The following is a 19,557-nucleotide window of genomic DNA, read 5'->3' as shown; positions in this document are numbered from 1 at the left end:
TGTCTCTTCATAAATATTAAACTCTATATATAACATCTCATTCCAACAGACTCTCCAACATGCAAGTTAGCTTTGCTAGCGGCTAGCCAAATTTGACTAGTGAGTGAGTTAATTTAGAGAACCAGATAGCTTAGCAAGTTATATGACTAGTCTGTTGGAGAGCTATTATACTATTAAGTAGCTAAAATTTAGCTTGACAAGCTATTTAGCTATGTCTCTTGGAGATGCTCTAAGCAGTTACGTGTATACGGAGGCTAACCGTCGGCGCTAGAGATGAAAACCGTCGGAAACAATCGGTAAACACTAAAATCATTTTCGTTTTCATATTTTTTTTCTCTGAAACGAGATCGAAAACGGTGACTCCGGAAACGAAGACGACATCGGTAATTCAGAAACATCAGAAACGAAAGTTCGGTACGAAAATCACACCAGTTACTATCGAAATCTAAAATACGATCGGTAAAAACTGTAACATGTACCCTCAATTGACTTAAAAAATTCACGCAAGTCATACACTCATATAAAATTAGTAATAATATATAAGGTAGGAAGGTCACAGTAAATATATAAGGTAAGAAGTCATACAAAAATTAAACCATTATTATGTATTTAAATAAAGTAGAATCAAGATGTGTATAATGATATGACACACTTACATTCTAATTGTACTCTTACTACTTGGTATAGTCAATATAATTAGTGTCCTCTTGATCCTTCTTAAGTTCTCGTGGAATATTGTAAATATATGTATCAAGAGTAATAATAGGTAAGAAAACATAAATAAGATTTATAAAAGTTTTAAATGATTCTAAACTATATACCATATACCATTAGATAGATCTTGATTTTAGAAAAAAAATAATAGAATTTGTTTCATATTTTTCTAAGATAAGATGAATTTATTAGAAATTTATAAAGATCAGTTCAGATTTTTGTATTTTTCTGAAAATACCAAATTTATTATCGATGGTCAAATATCAAATAAAAACGATAATTTCTGGAACGGTCGTGCTAAACCATTCCATTTCCGATTCCGATTTTTTCTATCGATTCCGTTTCCGTATTTTCGATAACTGTTTCTGTTTTTATTTAAAACTAAATTTCGGTAAAACTTTGAAAACGATTCCCAGTATCTGGAATTTAACGTTTTCGTTTTCACCCCCAAGTCGGCGCAAGGCTCGCTCCGCTCCGAGCGCTGGGACCGGAAGATTCCCGACGCTCTCCCACGGTCTCGCGGCCCGTTGCGAAGGCGCAGCCCCTGTACGTCGCCGGCAAGCTGGTGGGAGCCGGAGGACAAGACGAGACGAGACGAGCCAGCTGCGTCCGCGGCCCGCACTGACACACGTCCAAGGGAGGCCTGGACTCTTTGGCAGCCTGTGCTCGCAAGCAGCCGCGTCCCGTCTATTGTCCTGTGCGCTGGTCGATCCACGGCATTGGCGTACGGGTGGAGGACCAGCTGGATACCGTCACCGTTACCGTTACCACCAGTAAATGTTTCTGTTAGAGGCTGAGAGAGCACTATGTATGGTCCATGGCATTGGCACCTCGTCGTGCAGCAACAGAAAGGACGTGGTGTTGTACAGTGTTATTATACAGTTTCGACGACATCATGCAATGCAAGGCAGGTACGTATCCCACTAGTTTCGTCGACGACGAGGCGGATTCAAGGAGGGTTGTGTGCAGAGATGGCAATGGGTACCCGAAATCCGGTGGGTTTTTACCCTATTAGGGGACGGGTACGGGCTAATATCCAAACCCACGGGTTTCTTAATGGGTGATAAGCTAAACCCAGCGGGTACGCGGGTACGGGTATGGGGTTCTAGTACCCATACCCGCAAACCCATGGGTTTCTAAAACCCGGCATAATATTATTAAACAAACCAAAAGTTCATTTTATGGCCTAGTAAACATGGTTGGCAGCCTAGCCCATTAGCTATCTATGAAATCTAGAGCCTCAGTGCAGGAACGATTGGCTAGCATCCGAATGAGCCCAGCCTAGTAAACATGGTTGGCAGCCCAGCCCATTAGCTTTCTTGTCGGGCACGGGTAGCCCGCGGGTACCCGGGCGGGTACCCGGGTACGGGCAAAAACTTATACCCGGCTGCGGGCATGGGTTTCTTAGCGGGTATATTTTAATTTCGCGGGTACGGGGTACGCGCCCGTTGCCATCTCTAGTTGTGTGTCCTTTGAAACACCGGAGAAATGGCAACGACTGATACCAGATTTCTGAAACCATCATTTCGCATGTATCCCCTGCCCATGCGGTTGCAAAGTAAGTGGCTCGGTTAAAAGCATCCGCAGTAAAAAAAAGACAGGGAGAAAGTAGCTTCAAGTACACCCACCGCACAGGCACAGCTGCAATGCAAGCCTCGAGGGAACAGAAATCATGCCTTTGTACAGAGGAATCAAATCATAAGCACTGAACACAGTGGAGTAGCAAATCTCTGAAACGGAGCGCAGCATCGTTCTTCGTTCCCATAATCCCTCCCATTCACTTGTTTCTACAAGAGACACCACCGCCGGTTCACCCACGCATGGGTCGCCAACAATGCGACCTTCAATAAGCGGAAACAGAGCTACAGACAGACAGACACCATTGCTGCAGACGCACGAACACAAACCCCCACGGTCCAGCGAGAGAAACAAGCAGTTCCATTTCCACCCCGCCCGACGAGATCCATTGCCATGCCATGCACGGATCGACGTAGGTCGGTCAGGAGCTCAGCGGCCGGCGCACTCGGGCGGCTGCACGGGGAAGCGGTCGGTGTCGACGCAGTAGTCGTAGACGAGGTGGTGCGCGCGCGCCCACACGAGCTGGTGGCTCTGGTGCACGCTCAGCTCCGACATCTCCTTCTCCTTCCACCAGTAGCGGCCCTCCTTGCCCCACGAGGACTCGCTGCACCGGCGCGCCTCCGCGGCGTCGCCGTCCGTGGCGTTGCCCGCCCAGGCGCACCCGTCCACGCGCACCTCCCGGAACGTGGCCTCGAACGGCGCGTGCGACCAGTCCGTCTTCACGCGCCCGCCCTGCGTCGCCCAGTCGTCCGCGTTCCAGATGGAGCTGTACACGGCCATCGGCTGCGGCCCGGGGAACGGCGCCGGGGCAGCAGCCAGCGTGGTGGTGGTGGTGTTGGTGCCGTTGGCCTCCGCCGCCGCGCCGCCGTGCCGGTGGTGGCCGTGGCCGTGGCCTTGGTGCAGCGTGGCGTTCTCGTACACCCGGATGGGCGTGTCGTCCACCATGAACACCACCTGGCTGGGGTTCCACAGCACGGCGTACGTGTGGAAGTCGGCCGTGGGGTCGAACCACAGGTCGATGCGCTGCTCCCGGTTGCCCACGCCGTCGATGTACAGGTTGGTCTGCACCAGGTACGGCTCGCCGGTCACGTTGCCCAGGAACTCGAAGTCGAACTCGTTGTGCTTGTCCCCGGCCGACGACAGCTGCAGCCAAGACGTTGCAAGTGTTGTTAGTAGCTTCACTTCCACACCGCATGGGTTGAACGTGCAAATGTACTACTGCAGACAGTACTCGGTACTACACTTTTAACATGGACTACTGCATTGGTCTGGTTGATATGTAAAAAATAAAAAAAGTGGCATCTTTGCTTTAAGAAAGCTAGTAAAGAAAGGGTACTGGTGCAATTATATGTACTCCTCTCCCTCTTGCCAGCATCCTCTGCACTTGTTCACGTGCTCGTGTTCTTTGTAAATTGGTTCTTGGCAGCATCCTCTCTGCCAGACAGGGCATGCATGCATGGGCGCTCGACAGATAGTAGATTTATCTAATGATGGGGCCAGCCAGACTCAGAGCAAGACATTTTTTTTACCCTCCCTGTTTTAGACTTTTCAGTCTTTTTATAAATGCGTGTCGTTTTGGGTCTTTTACAAACAAGTAAAATAGAAATAGAAGCCAAATCTGGAAATGGAAGCGACAAGCAATGCCTGCACTCACTCACATAGAAAGCCGTGACGACGCCGGCGGAGTCCCCCGGCACGAGCTTGAGGTCGGCGCTGGCCTTGCCGTACAGGAACTTGGTCCTTGACACGAACCCTCCGCCGGAGCTGGAGTCGAGGCGGAGCTTGAGGAGGTCGCCGTCGTACACCACGTGGTCGTTGGCCCAGCTGGGCTGCACCACGTCGTCGAACTTGGTCGCCGCCGCCACCCCGGCGCCCAGCAGCGCCGCGACGGCCGCAGCCACCAGCACAACCGCCGCGGGACAGGCTCCACCACCACCACCACCATTCCGCAACGCCATTGCCACCCCCCTCCTTCCAACTCACTCACAGTCCCACTCGCTTCCTCTTATCCTCTTCTCCCGTGCGATCGAGCTGGTGAGCCAATGGCGAGGCCAAGACGGGGCTTTATATAATAAGCAGGGGGGAGGGGAGGGGAGGGGAGGGCTTTGGCTTGCCAAGGAAGGGTGGCGCCACGTCGGATGCCAGGTAGCCGTTGGGTAAAGCGGGTACCTGGTAGGGCCGGGCATGGCACGGGCCACTTTTCTCGGTACAGCGACCCGGCCGGAGCTTGCTGCTCGTCCACTGCGACAACAAGCTACGGGTAGTGTACCAGTCGCATGAGTGCGGCGCGGTCCTGGCTGGATACAGCTGGCGCTGCAGCCCAGCTCTGCCCAGGGCATGGCAGGACGGGGGCGTACGCGACACGGTAAAAGGCAGGCAGGCAGGCAAAGCGAGCGTGGGTCGTGTGAAAAAGAGAGTGTACACAAAACAAAGGCAGCAGCTGGGATTTTATTACCGGAGCCGGTACTTGTACCGACAGATCTACTGCCAGTAGTAGTACAATACTTAACCGTCTTTAATTGTATGGAGTAAAGGCGCGCGAGTAATAAGTACGTAGTAGAGTATACTGTGCGGCTGGCACGGTACGGCGCGCGGCTTCATGAAGGAGAAGACAGCCACCAGCAGGACTGCCGGAGAAAGAGAGGGAGAGAGCTCCAACAATGGCTTGTAGATGTACTGCTTCCTCGTACGTATTGCACTAGGTATAGCAGTCACTGCACGGCTGAAACGCTGAAAACATACGGGACGAGCTATGGCGTACGCGTACTACACGGAGCTCAAATATAATGCACGGGCCAACAAAATTACTACGCTCTGACTACTAGACTTTAATACTCGCCGTAAGTCGTAAGACCAACTCCAGCAGACTCCCTCTCCGTATCCGTATTTAGCACGGCCAACAGTTTCTCTCTCCTCTCCGTATCCGTCCCCGTTTCCAGCAGACTCCGTATTTGCACTCCGCATGCAGTCTATGACAGCTGGGGCCCGCGAGCAGCCGCGAGCGCATGAAGTCAGCTGCGGAGAGGAGAGAGAAACCGTGGAAAAGGGAAGTGCATGTACAGGGCGTGCGTTTTATGGAGACGGATGCAGAGACTGCTGGACTGATGAATAGTGTGCTCCGCTGTGCAAAAAAGGGATACAGAGCCGTATGCGGAGTGCTGCTGGAGTTGGTCTAAATCGTAACAAACAAACATTAGCTTGCCGTTCGTGATCACTTCCGGTCAAGTTGTATCGCTCCTCTCGACGACGAGGACACTCCGGTTTTTTATTTTATTTTTATCTATTTTAACAAATATATTTTCAAGAAAGAGTTTCAGAGTAATTTTATTTACAGTACAAATCTAACTCTTTTTTATTAAACGTGTCAACGCGTCGTCTCGTCTTACGTGGTAAGTCTTTGCCGCGCCACCCAATCTGGTGCAACATTATTGACTTCCATGCAACATCTAGCATGCTGGGTTCCGCTTATAATCCCGTTTACGCATAAAAATAAGCGAAAATAACACTAAACATCTCACGAGATTATTTCTAATTCCTAGCCGAGGATGGAGTAGTGACGTCCAGCGCTGGTGCCGCAATTCGGTTTCGACAACCGTGCAGAGTATAATGGCATGCACGCATCCTGCACGAGCTGCAAAAAGCTCCTAGCTCCCAGCCTCGAGCTCATTTCCGAGACCGTCATCCATCCTCTCGTCTTTTCGCTTTGGGTGCAGGGCGCTAACACCAAGGTGAATGATGTTTGTTTTTCGTCCACCTTTTTTTCTAGTTCCCGCAACGAAAAAATTACGTCTCGTTTAACCCTGTTGGGGACTTGTTCTCAAATACTATGAGTTAAGAACAAGGCAACACAGAAAATGTTAAACGATAAAGTCCTTCGTCCTTTGAAGCATTATTTCCCTTAGGATATAACGATCTCCGGACGAAGGTCATGAAGGACGAACCTTCATCATCACAGTATACAAAAGACGAAGCATATAAAACATAAAAAATAACATGAATATTTATATAATATTATTCATTTAACTTTGTTATATTATCATAGAGAAATAGAAACAATATTGTATTATAAATGTACCTTCGGCTTGGAAGGAGATGAAAGTACAAGTATGACGCAAAAAGCGAATGCCAAGTCCGCGTGAACAGTACGGGGGTACTGTTCACCTATTTATAGGCACGGGATACAACCCATACAAAATTACATACATGCCCTTTACATTTGGTGATAATTCCATAGCAATCTATCGAGGTCTAAATGGCCTTTTCATCTTTAAGTCGGTTCCCTTTTCTGCGAACATGCCGAAGCTTTCCTGCTTCACAGCTTCGGCGCTGCCAACCTTCGTATCTTTTGAGGTTCTCCCTCTTTGATATAAGTCCGAAGGTACCTGTTCACACATTACACTCTAGAAACACTGTTAAATCATGTTTTTGAGGACCTTCGGAAGCCGAAGGCCCCCAACAGTAGCCCCTCGCAATATTAATTTGTTTGAAATAATAAATTCAGATTGCGATATGAACGAAGGCTTTATGCCGAAGGTCCGAAAAAACACCTTCCCTTTGCTAGAATAGCAACATTCAATGACAAGTGGGGTCTTTCAACTTTCAACGCATCAAGCGTATAAATACGGCCATACCGCAAACTTATTTTGCACGCTTTCTGGCCAACCACTCCTGCTCACTCATTTTTTAGCTCTTGTGCACTGTGATCTGCTAAGTTTTTAGCTTTGAAGCTTCGGCTTTTAAAAACAGTTTTTTAGTGTTTCCGAAGATGTCTGAAGCTGCTAAGAAGGCTGCTGCTGAGATGAAGCTGAGTCTTGATGAAGAGAAAAACTTAGGGTTTCTTATAGCAATGTCGAAGACCAACACAGAAAAGATCACCAGGGAAATTCTGGAAGGGCTGTCTGAAGATACTGGTGACAGTGAAAGTTATGATGTGGACAGCGGTGGCGAAGACTCCGAAGATCGCCCCTGGCGACCAAGCCATTCAGTTTATGGTAAATCAACTATCAAAGAGAATCATCTTGTTAATATGAGAGGAAGGTATTTCCGGGACCTGTCCATTGTGAGGGCGGACGAAGGGGAAAAAACTTGTCCACACCCTGAAGAAAATGAAGTTGTGGTGTATCGAAGCTTTTTGAAAGCTGGATTGCGATTCCCCTTGAGCAGCTTCGTCGTGGAGGTGTTGAAAATCTTCGAAGTCTATCTTCATCAACTTACTCCCGAGGCAATTATAAGGCTAAATATCTTCGTGTGGGCCGTGAGAAGCCAAGGTCTGAAGCCTGACGCAAGAAGCTTCTGTAATGTTCATGAATTATTATATGAAACAAAGCCTTGGGGCAAAGAACAGTACCATAACAACTTTGGCTGCTACAGCTTCGTCTCTCGGTCCGGGGCAAGCTGTCCCGTACCAACCTTTCGGAAGAGATGGCCCGGGGATTGGATGACAGAATGGTTTTATGTGAAGAATGACTTATCAGCACGAGAAGACATCAAAGGTATAATTATGCGTCCTATCTGGCAAAGCTTCGGCCTTCGGAGGCCGAAGGTTGAAATGAACGAAGCCGCCGAAGAGTGCCAAAGAGCCTTCGGCGTTGTCTGCTCTTTTATAGGAACAAGGGACTTAGTACAAGAGCATATTGCCTTCAGGATGTGGCCGCTTGCGGAGAAATGGGAAATGCCACAAGAAACCATTAAAGAGGCCGACGAAGGTGGACTTGTCAGGTTTAAGTACACTTTTAAATTTGGAGATAAATTTATTGAGCCAGATGATGAGTGGTTGAAAAGCATTGACAATTTAAGTGATGAGCTGCTTGGGACATACTCGAAGGCCGAAGATACTGCAATGTCAGCAGCCTTCGGAGGCCGAAAAAAGAAAAGGCTGAATCGGGTATTTGATGCCATCGGGTTTGTCTACCCTGACTATTGCTACCCCATTCGAAGGCAGAAGAGAAAAAATACAACCTCTGCAAAAGAAGAAACTGCAGCTGCTCCTAGCGAGCCAGAACCGAAAAGGAAGAAGATAAAGGTTCTTTCTTATCGACCGCGTTATATTGAACCAGCTTCGGTGCCTGAGTTTACCGGAGAGACTTCTTCGGCCACCGAAGCTGAAAAACCAGCCGAGCCAACTTTGCTGCCAGAAGTCACAGAAACAGCCGAAATACCAACGAAGACAAAATTGGAGCAATCAAAAATTTTGTTACCAGAAACGAAAGAGAAGGCCGAAGCGCCATTCACAGAAAAAATGGAAGAGGTAAAGGAAGCAAGCGAGGACTCCAAAACATCAGAAGTTTTGAGTCCTGTGGCAAACATTGAAACAGTAAGAAATCAAAAAGTGCCAGCAGTGACTCCGAAAAGAAGGAGAATGGCTAATGTGCTAGATGTGCTGGAAACGATCAAATCTTCAAGCACCCCTCCGAAGAAGGCTGCCGTCATTCCTGAAACAACAGTCGAAGCTTCGGGTTCTAAAGCTCCAGAGCAAGATACTGAAGCCGAAGCTGGGCCCTCAGAGCCCTCAAAGGCAAAAACCTTGGAAAGTGAGGCAGAAAAAATAACAAAGCCAACTTTTGCTGAAGGAACTGGTGTTGTTACCCCCGAAGCATCCAAAATTCGTGATTATATTTTTCGTCATGCTTCGGGGAAAAAATTAACAGAAAAAGAAGAACAAGAGGCCCAACACTATGCCCAAAAATTGAAATATCCAAAGGGGGCGTTGATATTTAATGGCAGTGGAGAAGAAGATTTCTTGTATTGCCTCCCCGACAGCAAGGAAATTTCTGTCTGTCGGGAGATGAGCAGAAGCTTCGGATTTCCAACTTTAGAAGACGGACTTTCGGTGCTGTCAAAGAACGATCTGGCTGACAGCCTAGCTTACAACAGTTTAAAGGTGCGACAAATGGAATTCTTATATTTTTGCTGAATTCAAAATTTTTCGTTTGTTTAAAACTATTGACACAGACATATTCCTGTCTGCAGGGCCTGATACTCAGCAATGCCCTCAGAGCACAGAAAGATGCTGAGGACGAAGGATGTACTATAGCCCTGAGCAACCTTCGTTCCGAAGTAATTGAACTGAGGAACGAAGGTCTCGAAAAAGACAAAATATTATACTCATTGATAGATAAAATAAAGGAGGACGAAGCTGCTTTCAAAAGTCAAGCTGAAGCTCAGAAACGCGAAATTGAAGACCTTCGGAAACAACTGGCCAGAGCCAAAGAAGAACGTATACTTGAAGAAACAAAGCGTGAACTCAGCGATCAATGGGCAGATCATCTAGAAGTGACTGTTGAAGAGCTTCGTTCGTCCAAAAAGAAATGCTACAATAAATCTGTAGATTGTGTTAAAAAATTAAAGGCTAGCTTCGCCAAGGTCGGCGCATTCTCAAGTGAAGAAAATTTTTTGAGGGGCAATCCCGAAAGTGTCATTGAATGGATTGACCACGAAGCTGAAGTCTTCGAAGAAATTTTAAATAGCCGAGGAGATATATATGTGCCTTCTCTGGCGCCAGAGGGATTGCCACCATTTTAGAGAAGAAGGGCTGTGAGCATGTGAAAATTTTAGCACAGTCCGAAGCTGCTTTGTCCTTTGAAGATACAAAAGATCCTACGGCCGAAGCTAGCATAATTGGTGGAAAGTTTTTTACTGATATCTGGGATAACGGTGGCCGAGAAATGGCAAGAGAAATTATTCAGAGAAGTGAAAAGGGCATCCATGATGCTAGAGAAGTGGCTAAGGCTGCTGAAAAGAGCACAGAGCCCGAAGGTCAATTAGGTACTAAATAATAGTTTTTACCGTGTTGTAATCTTTAGGCTTTTAAGATCTGTTTGCGATTTGTAATAGTAATGTAGTCGTGTCCTGCTTCAGATCCTACTAAAGCGCCTTCGGGCCCTCAGCCGAAGGGGGACGACGAAATTAAAAAGATGGCCGAAGATATTATGGACGAAGTCGTCAATCGGCTTCTGAATGAAGCTGCAGAAGTCGTTTTGAGAGAGGATTAAACATTTTTGTAAAAAACCTCGGAAATGTAATATAATGTAACACTTTGTAACCCCGAATGTAATATATCTATTTTTGCTACTCAATTCTTTACGATGCATGAAACTTTACACACGTACCATTTTTGAGTCTGGCGAAAAAACACCTTCCCTTCTTTTCATGCTTCGTGAAGAATATCCAAGCTTCGTAAAAAAAATTCTCCGAAGCTATACTTCGAAGATGAAGATTGTGTCTCCTTGTGACCACGATTTTCACTCTTTCAGATCATACTTCCGAAGATCAATATTGTGTCCCCTTCTTGTGACCACGATTTTCACTCTTTCAAATCATACTTCCGAAGATCAATATTGTGTCCCCTTCTTGTGCCATATGCAACATGATGTATGATGCTTATGCTATGCAAAATGATGTGATGATGTTATGCTACGTAGATGACATTTGTTCCGAAAGATACACACATATCCCCACACAATATTTTTGTATCAGCACTGATTCTTCGCTGTAAGCTCTGCATTCCCTTAGGAACGTCTTTGGAGCTTCTTCGCCTTTTACTTAGGCGGTATAAGCTCTGCATTCCCTTAGGAACGTCTTTGGAGCTTCTTCGCCTTTTACTTAGGCGGTATAAGCTCTGCATTCCCTTAGGAACGTCTTTGGAGCTTCTTCGCCTTTTACTTAGGCGGTATCAGCGTTGACTTTTCGCGGTATGCTCTGCATTCCTTTTGGAACGACTTTGGAGCAGAAAACTTACACTGCGCTCCCTTCGGAACGACTTTTTGTGACTTCGTCAGGCTTACTCTGCGTTCCTTAGAACGACTTTTTGTTGCTTCGAAGGTTTTTCGGTAGTCCGAAAGTCCTTTTTATTATCACAAACCTGTGAAGAAAACATATTTTTCTTGTAGGAATCAATGAAACTAATTACATGAAAACCTGAACAATGTCCTTTATTGCAGAAAATAAAACTGAATGAAAAAGATTGCTATTAAGGTAGGATATTTGTCAATAGATGTGCTTTGATTCTGGCACGGTGCTGTTGACCGTGCGAGCTTCGGACTGTTCTCTGAAGTCCCTTTGATGTGGAGCATATTGGCTCCCTTCTGGCTGCTGACCTTGTTGCAACGGAGGTGGAGGCGGAGGCTGTTGCCAGGAAGCTGAAGGCTGACTTGCCGAAGCAGCAGAGACTGCAGGATGGTTGCCCACATATTCTGGGATGTAGGGCGAATGATACGAAGCTGTATGCATGACCTGCTTCGGCTGGGCTTGTTGTGCTGCTGCTTCAGCTATTTCCTTTTGCTTCTGTATAGTAACATGGCACATCCTGGTAGTATGGCCTTTGTTCTCACCGCAGAATAAGCAAAAGATTCTTCTTGGTTGATCGCCAAATCTTCCTCCGAAGCCCCTGGCACCTCTGCCTCTTGGAGCTGGTGGCCGGAAGGAGCTTTGCTGTTGTCCAGAAGCCTGCGAGGAGCATTGTGGCCTTTGCTGTTGGCTTCCTCTGTCATCATTTTGCGTAGAATTGTGAATTGATCTCACATGCCTCGGGTAAAACCTCCCTCCGAAGCCCCTGGTCATTTCAGAAAATCTGAAAGCCTCCTCCCTTCTTTGGCGAAAGTCATTGTCGGCCCGAATGTATTCATCCATTTTCTGGAGAAGCTTCTCCAAAGTTTGAGGAGGCTTTCTGGCGAAGTACTGAGCTGACGGACCTGGCCGAAGCCCCTTGATCATGGCCTCAATGACAATTTCATTGGGCACCGTTGGTGCCTGTGCCCTCAAACGCAAGAACCTTCGGACATATGCCTGAAGGTATTCTTCGTGGTCCTGAGTACACTGGAACAGAGCCTGAGCAGTGACCGGCTTCGTCTGAAATCCTTGAAAGCTGGTTAACAACAAATCCTTCAGCTTCTGCCATGAAGTGATCGTTCCTGGTCGAAGGGAGGAATACCAGGTTTGAGCAACACTTCTGACAGCCATAACAAAAGATTTGGCCATGACTGAAGCATTGCCACCGTACGAAGACACTGTTGCTTCGTAGCTCATCAAGAACTGCTTCGGGTCTGAATGGCCATCAAATACGGGGAGCTGAGGCGGCTTGTAGGACGGAGGCCAAGGTGTAGCCTGTAACTCAGCGGACAGGGGAGAAGCATCATCAAAAACAAAATTCCCACGATGGAAATTGTCATACCAGTCGTCTTCGTTGTGAAAGCCCTCCTGATGAAGGTCTTGATGCTGAGGCCTTCGGTGTTGCTCATCCTGAGCAAGATGACGAACTTCTTCAGAGGCTTCATCTATCTGCCTCTGCAGTTCAGCTAGCCTGGCCATCTTCTCCTTCCTGCGTTGAACCTGCTGCTGAAGGATTTCCAGATTCTGAATCTCCTGATCTAGATCATCCTCCGGATGTGTTGGACTGGTAGCCTTCCTCTTCTGGCTTCGTGCCTCTCTGAGAGAAAGGACGTCTTGATTGGGGTCCAGCGGCTGCAGCGTGCCAGCCCCTGGTGCTGAAGCCTTCTTCGGCGGCATGACGAAGCTGATGCTTGCCGAAGGTGTCGAAAAGCTCAGGAAATGGAAGTGAGTTCACCGGAGGTGGGCGCCAATGTTGGGGACTTGTTCTCAAATGCTATGAGTTAAGAACAAGGCAACACAGAAAATGTTAAACGATAAAGTCCTTCGTCCTTTGAAGCATTATTTCCCTTAGGATATAACGATCTCCGGACGAAGGTCATGAAGGACGAACCTTCATCATCACAGTATACAAAAGACGAAGCATATAAAACATAAAAAATAACATGAATATTTATATAATATTATTCATTTAACTTTGTTATATTATCATAGAGAAATAGAAACAATATTGTATTATAAATGTACCTTCGGCTTGGAAGGAGATGAAAGTACAAGTATGACGCAAAAAGCGAATGCCAAGTCCGCGTGAACAGTACGGGGGTACTGTTCACCTATTTATAGGCACGGGATACAACCCATACAAAATTACATACATGCCCTTTACATTTGGTGATAATTCCATAGCAATCTATCGAGGTCTAAATGGCCTTTTCATCTTTAAGTCGGTTCCCTTTTCTGCGAACATGCCGAAGCTTTCCTGCTTCACAGCTTCGGCGCTGCCAACCTTCGTATCTTTTGAGGTTCTCCCTCTTTGATATAAGTCCGAAGGTACCTGTTCACACATTACACTCTAGAAACACTGTTAAATCATGTTTTTGAGGACCTTCGGAAGCCGAAAACCCATTGATTAATTTTCAATTAGCCTGGTGTATCATCTAAGGACTGATTATAATCTGGCAGTTCTGGTTACTGACCTACGTACAGCATAAGCAAAGACTGTTAACATACGCAAAGACTGATTATCATCTAAGGACTGATTATAATCTGGCAGTTCTGGTTACTGACCTGAGGGCGTGTTTGTGACCCTGTCCCTGGCCAGCCCGACCCGTTCAATTGGTCCAGGCTGAGGCTAGCCTGTCCCGGCTACTGCAACTCACTTTGTTTGCGCACTTGTATCATATGAGACTGGCACAGACGAGCTGGTGTTTGTCACCCAATATGCAGCCAGGCTAGAAGACCAAAACTACATAAACGCGGAATCCTTGCGCCACGAGCAGCCAGGCTCCCAGGAAACGGACCTTGAGCTCGTTTCTGTGGAGCCAGCTGAGAGGCTCAATTTACACGCGCATAGCCTGGCTCCCGAGCCAGCCAGGCGACGCAAACACAGGAGTTGCAGCACGAGAGCGCAGCCAGGCTGCTGGGCCTTGGCGGCAAACACGCCCTCAGAAACTCGCCACGCCACGCCACGCCACGCCACGCAATGCAATCCCACATCCACATGTGACACGGTGAGACCGTGAGAGTGAGAAACACATCATGGGTCATGCATTGTGCGTTCTTTTCTGTCGTTTTTTTTTTATTTTGTGGTGCAGTGCTCCTGAAACACTGATAGCGACCAGCCGGGAATCACGCAGGAGGCGTCAAAGCGAAAGGATGGCGGGCGCACGGCAACAGTCCTCTCCCTCTCCGTCCTCTGCTCTGCTCTGTTGCGTGCGCGCGCAGAGCTCGAGAAAATAGCCAGCTGCCACAGCCCACAGCCAGCCAACGGATACCTGGCATGTATCTATCTGGCGGGCAAGCCCGGCGCAGCCCAGCGCAGCGCACTTTTGGGGGCTCCCCGGTTCCTCTGGCTGACGCGCGGGACCCACGTCCTCCGGAGCCGTAACGGTGACGTCAGCCGAAACGATGGCCCAGTCCCGAGTCCTGGGCGAAACGGAAAAGAAGAGGTATTGGAGTTTGGACTCACTCGTTCTTTCGCTGCCAGTCATCCCATCCGGAGAGTAGACCCAAAACGTGAGAGGAGGGCAGCGAGTTCGGCTCGCCTGTGAATCGTCGATCGGTGGCATTTTTTCAAATTCAAATCATGGAGTGCCGTTTCTCTGCTGCTCAATCAGTCAGGCTGGCAGGCTGTTTGCTGTCCGGTGTGCCAGTATGGGCGCGCCTGCCATCTGCGCGCGCTGTGCGCGCATTTATTGCGCAGCAGGTAGCCGTTGGTGCCGAGATAGCCGTTGCTCCGGAGTCACACCGGACAGTCCGGTGTACACCGGACAGTCCGGTGAATTATAGTGGACTAGCCGTTGAAGTTTCCCGAAGCTGGCGAGTTCCTGAGGCCGACCTCCCTTGGCGCACCGGACACTGTCCGGTGTACACCGGACAGTCCGGTGAATTATAGCCGAGTCGCCTCTGGAAATTCCCGAAGGTAGCGAGTTTGAGTCTGAGTCCCCCTGGTGCACCGGACATGTCCGGTGGCACACCGGACAGTCCGGTGCGCCAGACCAGGGGTGCCTTCGGTTGCCCCTTTGCTCCTTTGTTGAATCCAAAACTTGGTCTTTTTATTGGCTGAGTGTGAACCTTTTACACCTGTATAATCTATACACTTGGGCAAACTAGTTAGTTCAAAGATTTGTGTTGGGCACTTCAACCACCAAAATTATATTGGAACTAGGTGTAAGCCTAATTCCCTTTCAATCTCCCCCTTTTTGGTGATTGATGCCAACACAAACCAAAGCAAATATAGAAGTGCATAATTGAACTAGTTTGCATAATATGAGTGTAAAGGTTGCTTGGAATTGAGCCAATATAACTACTTACGAGATATGCATGGATTGTTTCTTTCTTATTTAACATTTTGGACCACGCTTGCACCACATGTTTTGTTTTTGCAAAACTCTTTTGTAAATCCTTTTCAAAGTTCTTTTGCAAATGGTCAAAGGTGAATGAATGGAATTTGCAAAGCATTTCAAGATTTGAAATTTTCTCCCCCTGTTTCAAATGCTTTTCCTTTGACTAAACAAAACTCCCCCTAGAGGAAATCCACCTCTTAGTGTTCAAGAGGGTTTTGATATATCATTTTGAAATACTACTTTCTCCCCCTTTTTGAACACAATAAGATACCAATTAAAAAATACTCTTGGAAAACATTAATTTTTGAAATTGGTGGTGGTGCGGTCCTTTTGCTTTGGGCTCATACTTTCTCCCCCTTTGGCATGAATCGCCAGAAACAGAATTATTAGAGCCCTAGAAGTGCTATCTTCCCCTTTGGTCATAAATAAATGAGTGAAGATTATACCAAAGATGAAGTTCTTTTGCTTTCTCCCCCAAAGATGGAGAGTGGCTTGGAGCGACGGCGAAGGATGAGTTACGGAGTGGAAGCCTTTTGTCTTCGCCGAAGACTCCAATTCCCTTTCAATACACCTATGACTTGGTTTGAAATAGACTTGAAAACACATTAGTCATAGCATACGAAAGAGACATGATCGAAGGTACATTTATGAGCTATGTGTGCAAGCTAGCAAAAGAAATTTCTAGAATCAAGAATATTGAGCTCATGCCTAAGTCTGGTAAAAGATTGTTCATCAAGTGGCTTGGTAAAGATATCGGCTAATTGATCTTTAGTATTAATGTAAGAAATCTCGATATCTCCCTTTTGTTGGTGATCCCTAAGAAAATGATACCGAATGGCTATGTGCTTAGTGCGGCTATGCTCGACAGGATTGTCGGCCATTTTAATTGCACTCTCATTATCACATAGCAAAGGGACTTTGGTTAATTTGTAACCGTAGTCCCGCAGGGTTTGCCTCATCCAAAGTAGTTGCGCGCAACAATGCCCTGCGGCAATGTACTCGGCTTCGGCGGTGGAAAGAGCGACCGAATTTTGCTTCTTTGAAGCCCAAGACACCAAGGATCTTCCCAAGAACTGGCAAGTCCCCGATGTGCTCTTTCTATTGATTTTGCACCCCGCCCAATCGGCATCCGAATAACCAATCAAATCAAATGTGGATCCCCTAGGATACCAAAGCCCAAACTTAGGTGTATAAGCCAAATATCTCAAGATTCGTTTTACGGCCGTAAGGTGTGATTCCTTAAGGTCGGCTTGGAATCTTGCACACATGCAAACGGAAAGCATAATGTCCGGTCGAGATGCACATAAATAAAGCAATGAACCAATCATCGACCGGTATACCTTTTGATCCACGGACTTACCTCCCGTGTCGAGGTCGAGATGCCCATTGGTTCCCATGGGTGTCTTGATGGGCTTGGCATCCTTCATCCCAAACTTGCTTAGAATATCTTGAGTATACTTCGTTTGGCTAAGGAAGGTGCCCTCTTGGAGTTGCTTCACTTGAAATCCTAAGAAGTACTTCAACTCCCCCATCATCGACATCTCAAATTTCTGTGTCATAATCCTACTAAACTCTTCACATGTAGACTCGTTAGTAGACCCAAATATAATATCATCAACATAAATTTGGCATACAAACAAGTCATTTTCAAGAGTTTTAGTAAAGAGTGTAGGATCGGCTTTTCCGACTTTGAAGACATTTGCAATAAGGAAATCTCTAAGGCATTCATACCATGCTCTTGGGGCTTGCTTGAGCCCATAAAGCGCCTTAGAGAGCCTATAGACATGGTTAGGGTACTCACTATCTTCAAAGCCGGGAGGTTGCTCAACATAGACCTCTTCCTTGATTGGCCCATTGAGGAAAGCACTTTTCACGTCCATTTGATAAAGCTTAAAGCCATGGTAAGTAGCATAGGCCAATAATATGCGAATTGATTCAAGCCTAGCTACGGGTGCATAGGTTTCACCGAAATCCAAACCTTCGACTTGGGAGTATCCCTTGGCCACAAGTCGAGCTTTGTTCCTTGTCACCACACCATGCTCGTCTTGCTTGTTGCGGAAGACCCATTTGGTTCCTACAACATTTTGGTTAGGACGTGGAACTAAATGCCATACCTCATTTCTAGTGAAGTTGTTGAGCTCCTCTTGCATCACCACCACCCAATCCGAATCGTGTAGTGCTTCCTCTACCCTGTGTGGCTCAATAGAGGAAACAAACGAGTAATGTTCACAAAAATGTGCAACCCGAGATCGAGTAGTTACCCCCTTATGAATGTCGCCGAGGATGGTGTCGACGGGGTGATCTCGTTGGATTGCTTGGTGGACTCTTGGGTGTGGCTGCCTTGGTTCTTGCTCATCCTCCTTTTCTTGATTATTTGCATCTCCCCCTTGATCATTGCCATCATCATGAGGTGGTTCATCTTCTTGATCTTGCCCTTCATCAACTTGAGTCTCATCCTTATTTTGAGTTGGTGGAGATGCTTGCGTGGAGGAGGATGGTTGATCTTGTGCATGTGGAGGCTCTTCGGATTCCTTAGGACACACATCCCCAATGGACATGTTCCTTAGCGCTATGCATGGAGCCTGTTCTTCAACTATCTCATCAAGATCAACTTGCTCTACTTGAGAGCCGTTAGTTTCATCAAACACAACGTCACAAGAGACTTCAACTAGTCCAGTGGACTTGTTAAAGACTCTATATGCCCTTGTGTTTGAGTCATAACCAAGTAAAAAGCCTTCTACAGTTTTAGGAGCAAATTTAGATTTTCTACCTCTTTTAATAAGAATAAAGCATTTGCTACCAAAGACTCTAAAATATGAAATGTTGGGCTTTTTACCGATTAGGAGTTCATAGGATGTCTTCTTGAGGATTCGATGTAGATACAACCGGTTGATGGCGTAGCAAGCGGTGTTCACCGCCTCGGCCCAAAACCGGTCCGAAGTCTTGTATTCATCAAGCATGGTTCTTGCCATGTCCAATAGAGTTCGATTCTTCCTCTCCACTACACCATTTTGTTGTGGGGTGTAGGGAGAAGAGAACTCATGCTTGATGCCCTCCTCCTCAAGGAAGCCTCCTATTTGAGAGTTCTTGAACTCCGTCCCATTGTCGCTTCTAATTTTCTTGATCCTTAAGCCGAACTCATTTTGAGCCCGTCTCAAGAATCCTTTTAAGGTCTCTTGGGTTTGAGATTTTTCCTGTAAAAAGAATACCCAAGTGAAGCGAGAATAATCATCCACTATTACAAGACAATACTTACTCCCGTCGATGCTTATGTAAGCAATCGGGCCGAATAGATCCATGTGGAGTAGCTCAAGCGGCCTGACGGTCGTCATGATGTTCTTGTGTGGATGATGGGCTCCAACTTGCTTCCCCGCCTGGCATGCACTACAAATCCTGTCTTTCTCAAAATAAACATTTGTTAATCCTAAAATGTGCTCTCCCTTTAGAAGCTTGTGAAGATTCTTCATCCCAACATGGGCTAGTCGGCGGTGCCAGAGCCAACCCATGTTAGTCTTAGCAATTAAGCATGTGTCGAGTTCAGCTCTATCAAAATCTACTAAGTATAGCTGACCCTCTAACACACCCTTAAATGCTATTGAATCATCACTTCTTCTAAAGACAGTGACACCTACATCAGTAAAGAGACAGTTGTAGCCCATTTGACATAATTGGGAAACAGAAAGCAAGTTGTAGTCTAAAGAATCAACAAGAAAAACATTGGAAATAGAATGGTCAGGAGATATAGCAATTTTACCAAGTCCTTTGACCAAACCTTGATTTCCATCCCCGAATGTGATAGCTCGTTGGGGATCTTTGTTTTTCTCATATGAGGAGAACATCCTTTTCTCCCCGGTCATGTGATTTGTGCACCCACTGTCGAGTATCCAACTTGAGCCCCCGGATGCATAAACCTACAAAACAAATTTAGTTCTTGACTTTAGGTACCCAAACTGTTTTGGGTCCTTTGGCATTAGAAACAAGAACTTTGGGTACCCAAACACAAGTCTTGGAGCCCTTGTGTTTGCCCCCAACAAACTTGGCAACTACCTTGCCGGATTTGTTAGTCAAAACATAAGATGCATCAAAAGTTTTAAAT

At 46.7% G+C, this 19,557-nt stretch overlaps 1 protein-coding gene across 1 annotated transcript; it reads right to left on the bottom strand.

The window, feature by feature from the left end:
• Nucleotides 1-2,408: 2,408 nt before the first annotated feature.
• On the bottom strand, nucleotides 2,409-4,313 carry LOC100283533 (glycosyl hydrolases family 16 protein). Its single transcript, NM_001156433.2, has 2 exons — nucleotides 3,951-4,313; nucleotides 2,409-3,435 (listed from the first exon to the last, which is right to left on the bottom strand). The coding sequence occupies exons 1-2, from the start codon at nucleotides 4,248-4,250 to the stop codon at nucleotides 2,722-2,724; spliced, it is 1,014 nt and encodes a 337-aa protein (NP_001149905.1). The 5' UTR covers nucleotides 4,251-4,313; the 3' UTR covers nucleotides 2,409-2,721.
• Between the last annotated feature and the right edge of the window lie 15,244 nt (nucleotides 4,314-19,557).

This window comes from Zea mays, chromosome 2 (genome assembly GCF_902167145.1).
Source record: "Zea mays cultivar B73 chromosome 2, Zm-B73-REFERENCE-NAM-5.0, whole genome shotgun sequence".
NCBI lineage: Eukaryota > Viridiplantae > Streptophyta > Magnoliopsida > Poales > Poaceae > Zea > Zea mays.
This window is presented reverse-complemented; position numbering and strand designations above follow the sequence as displayed.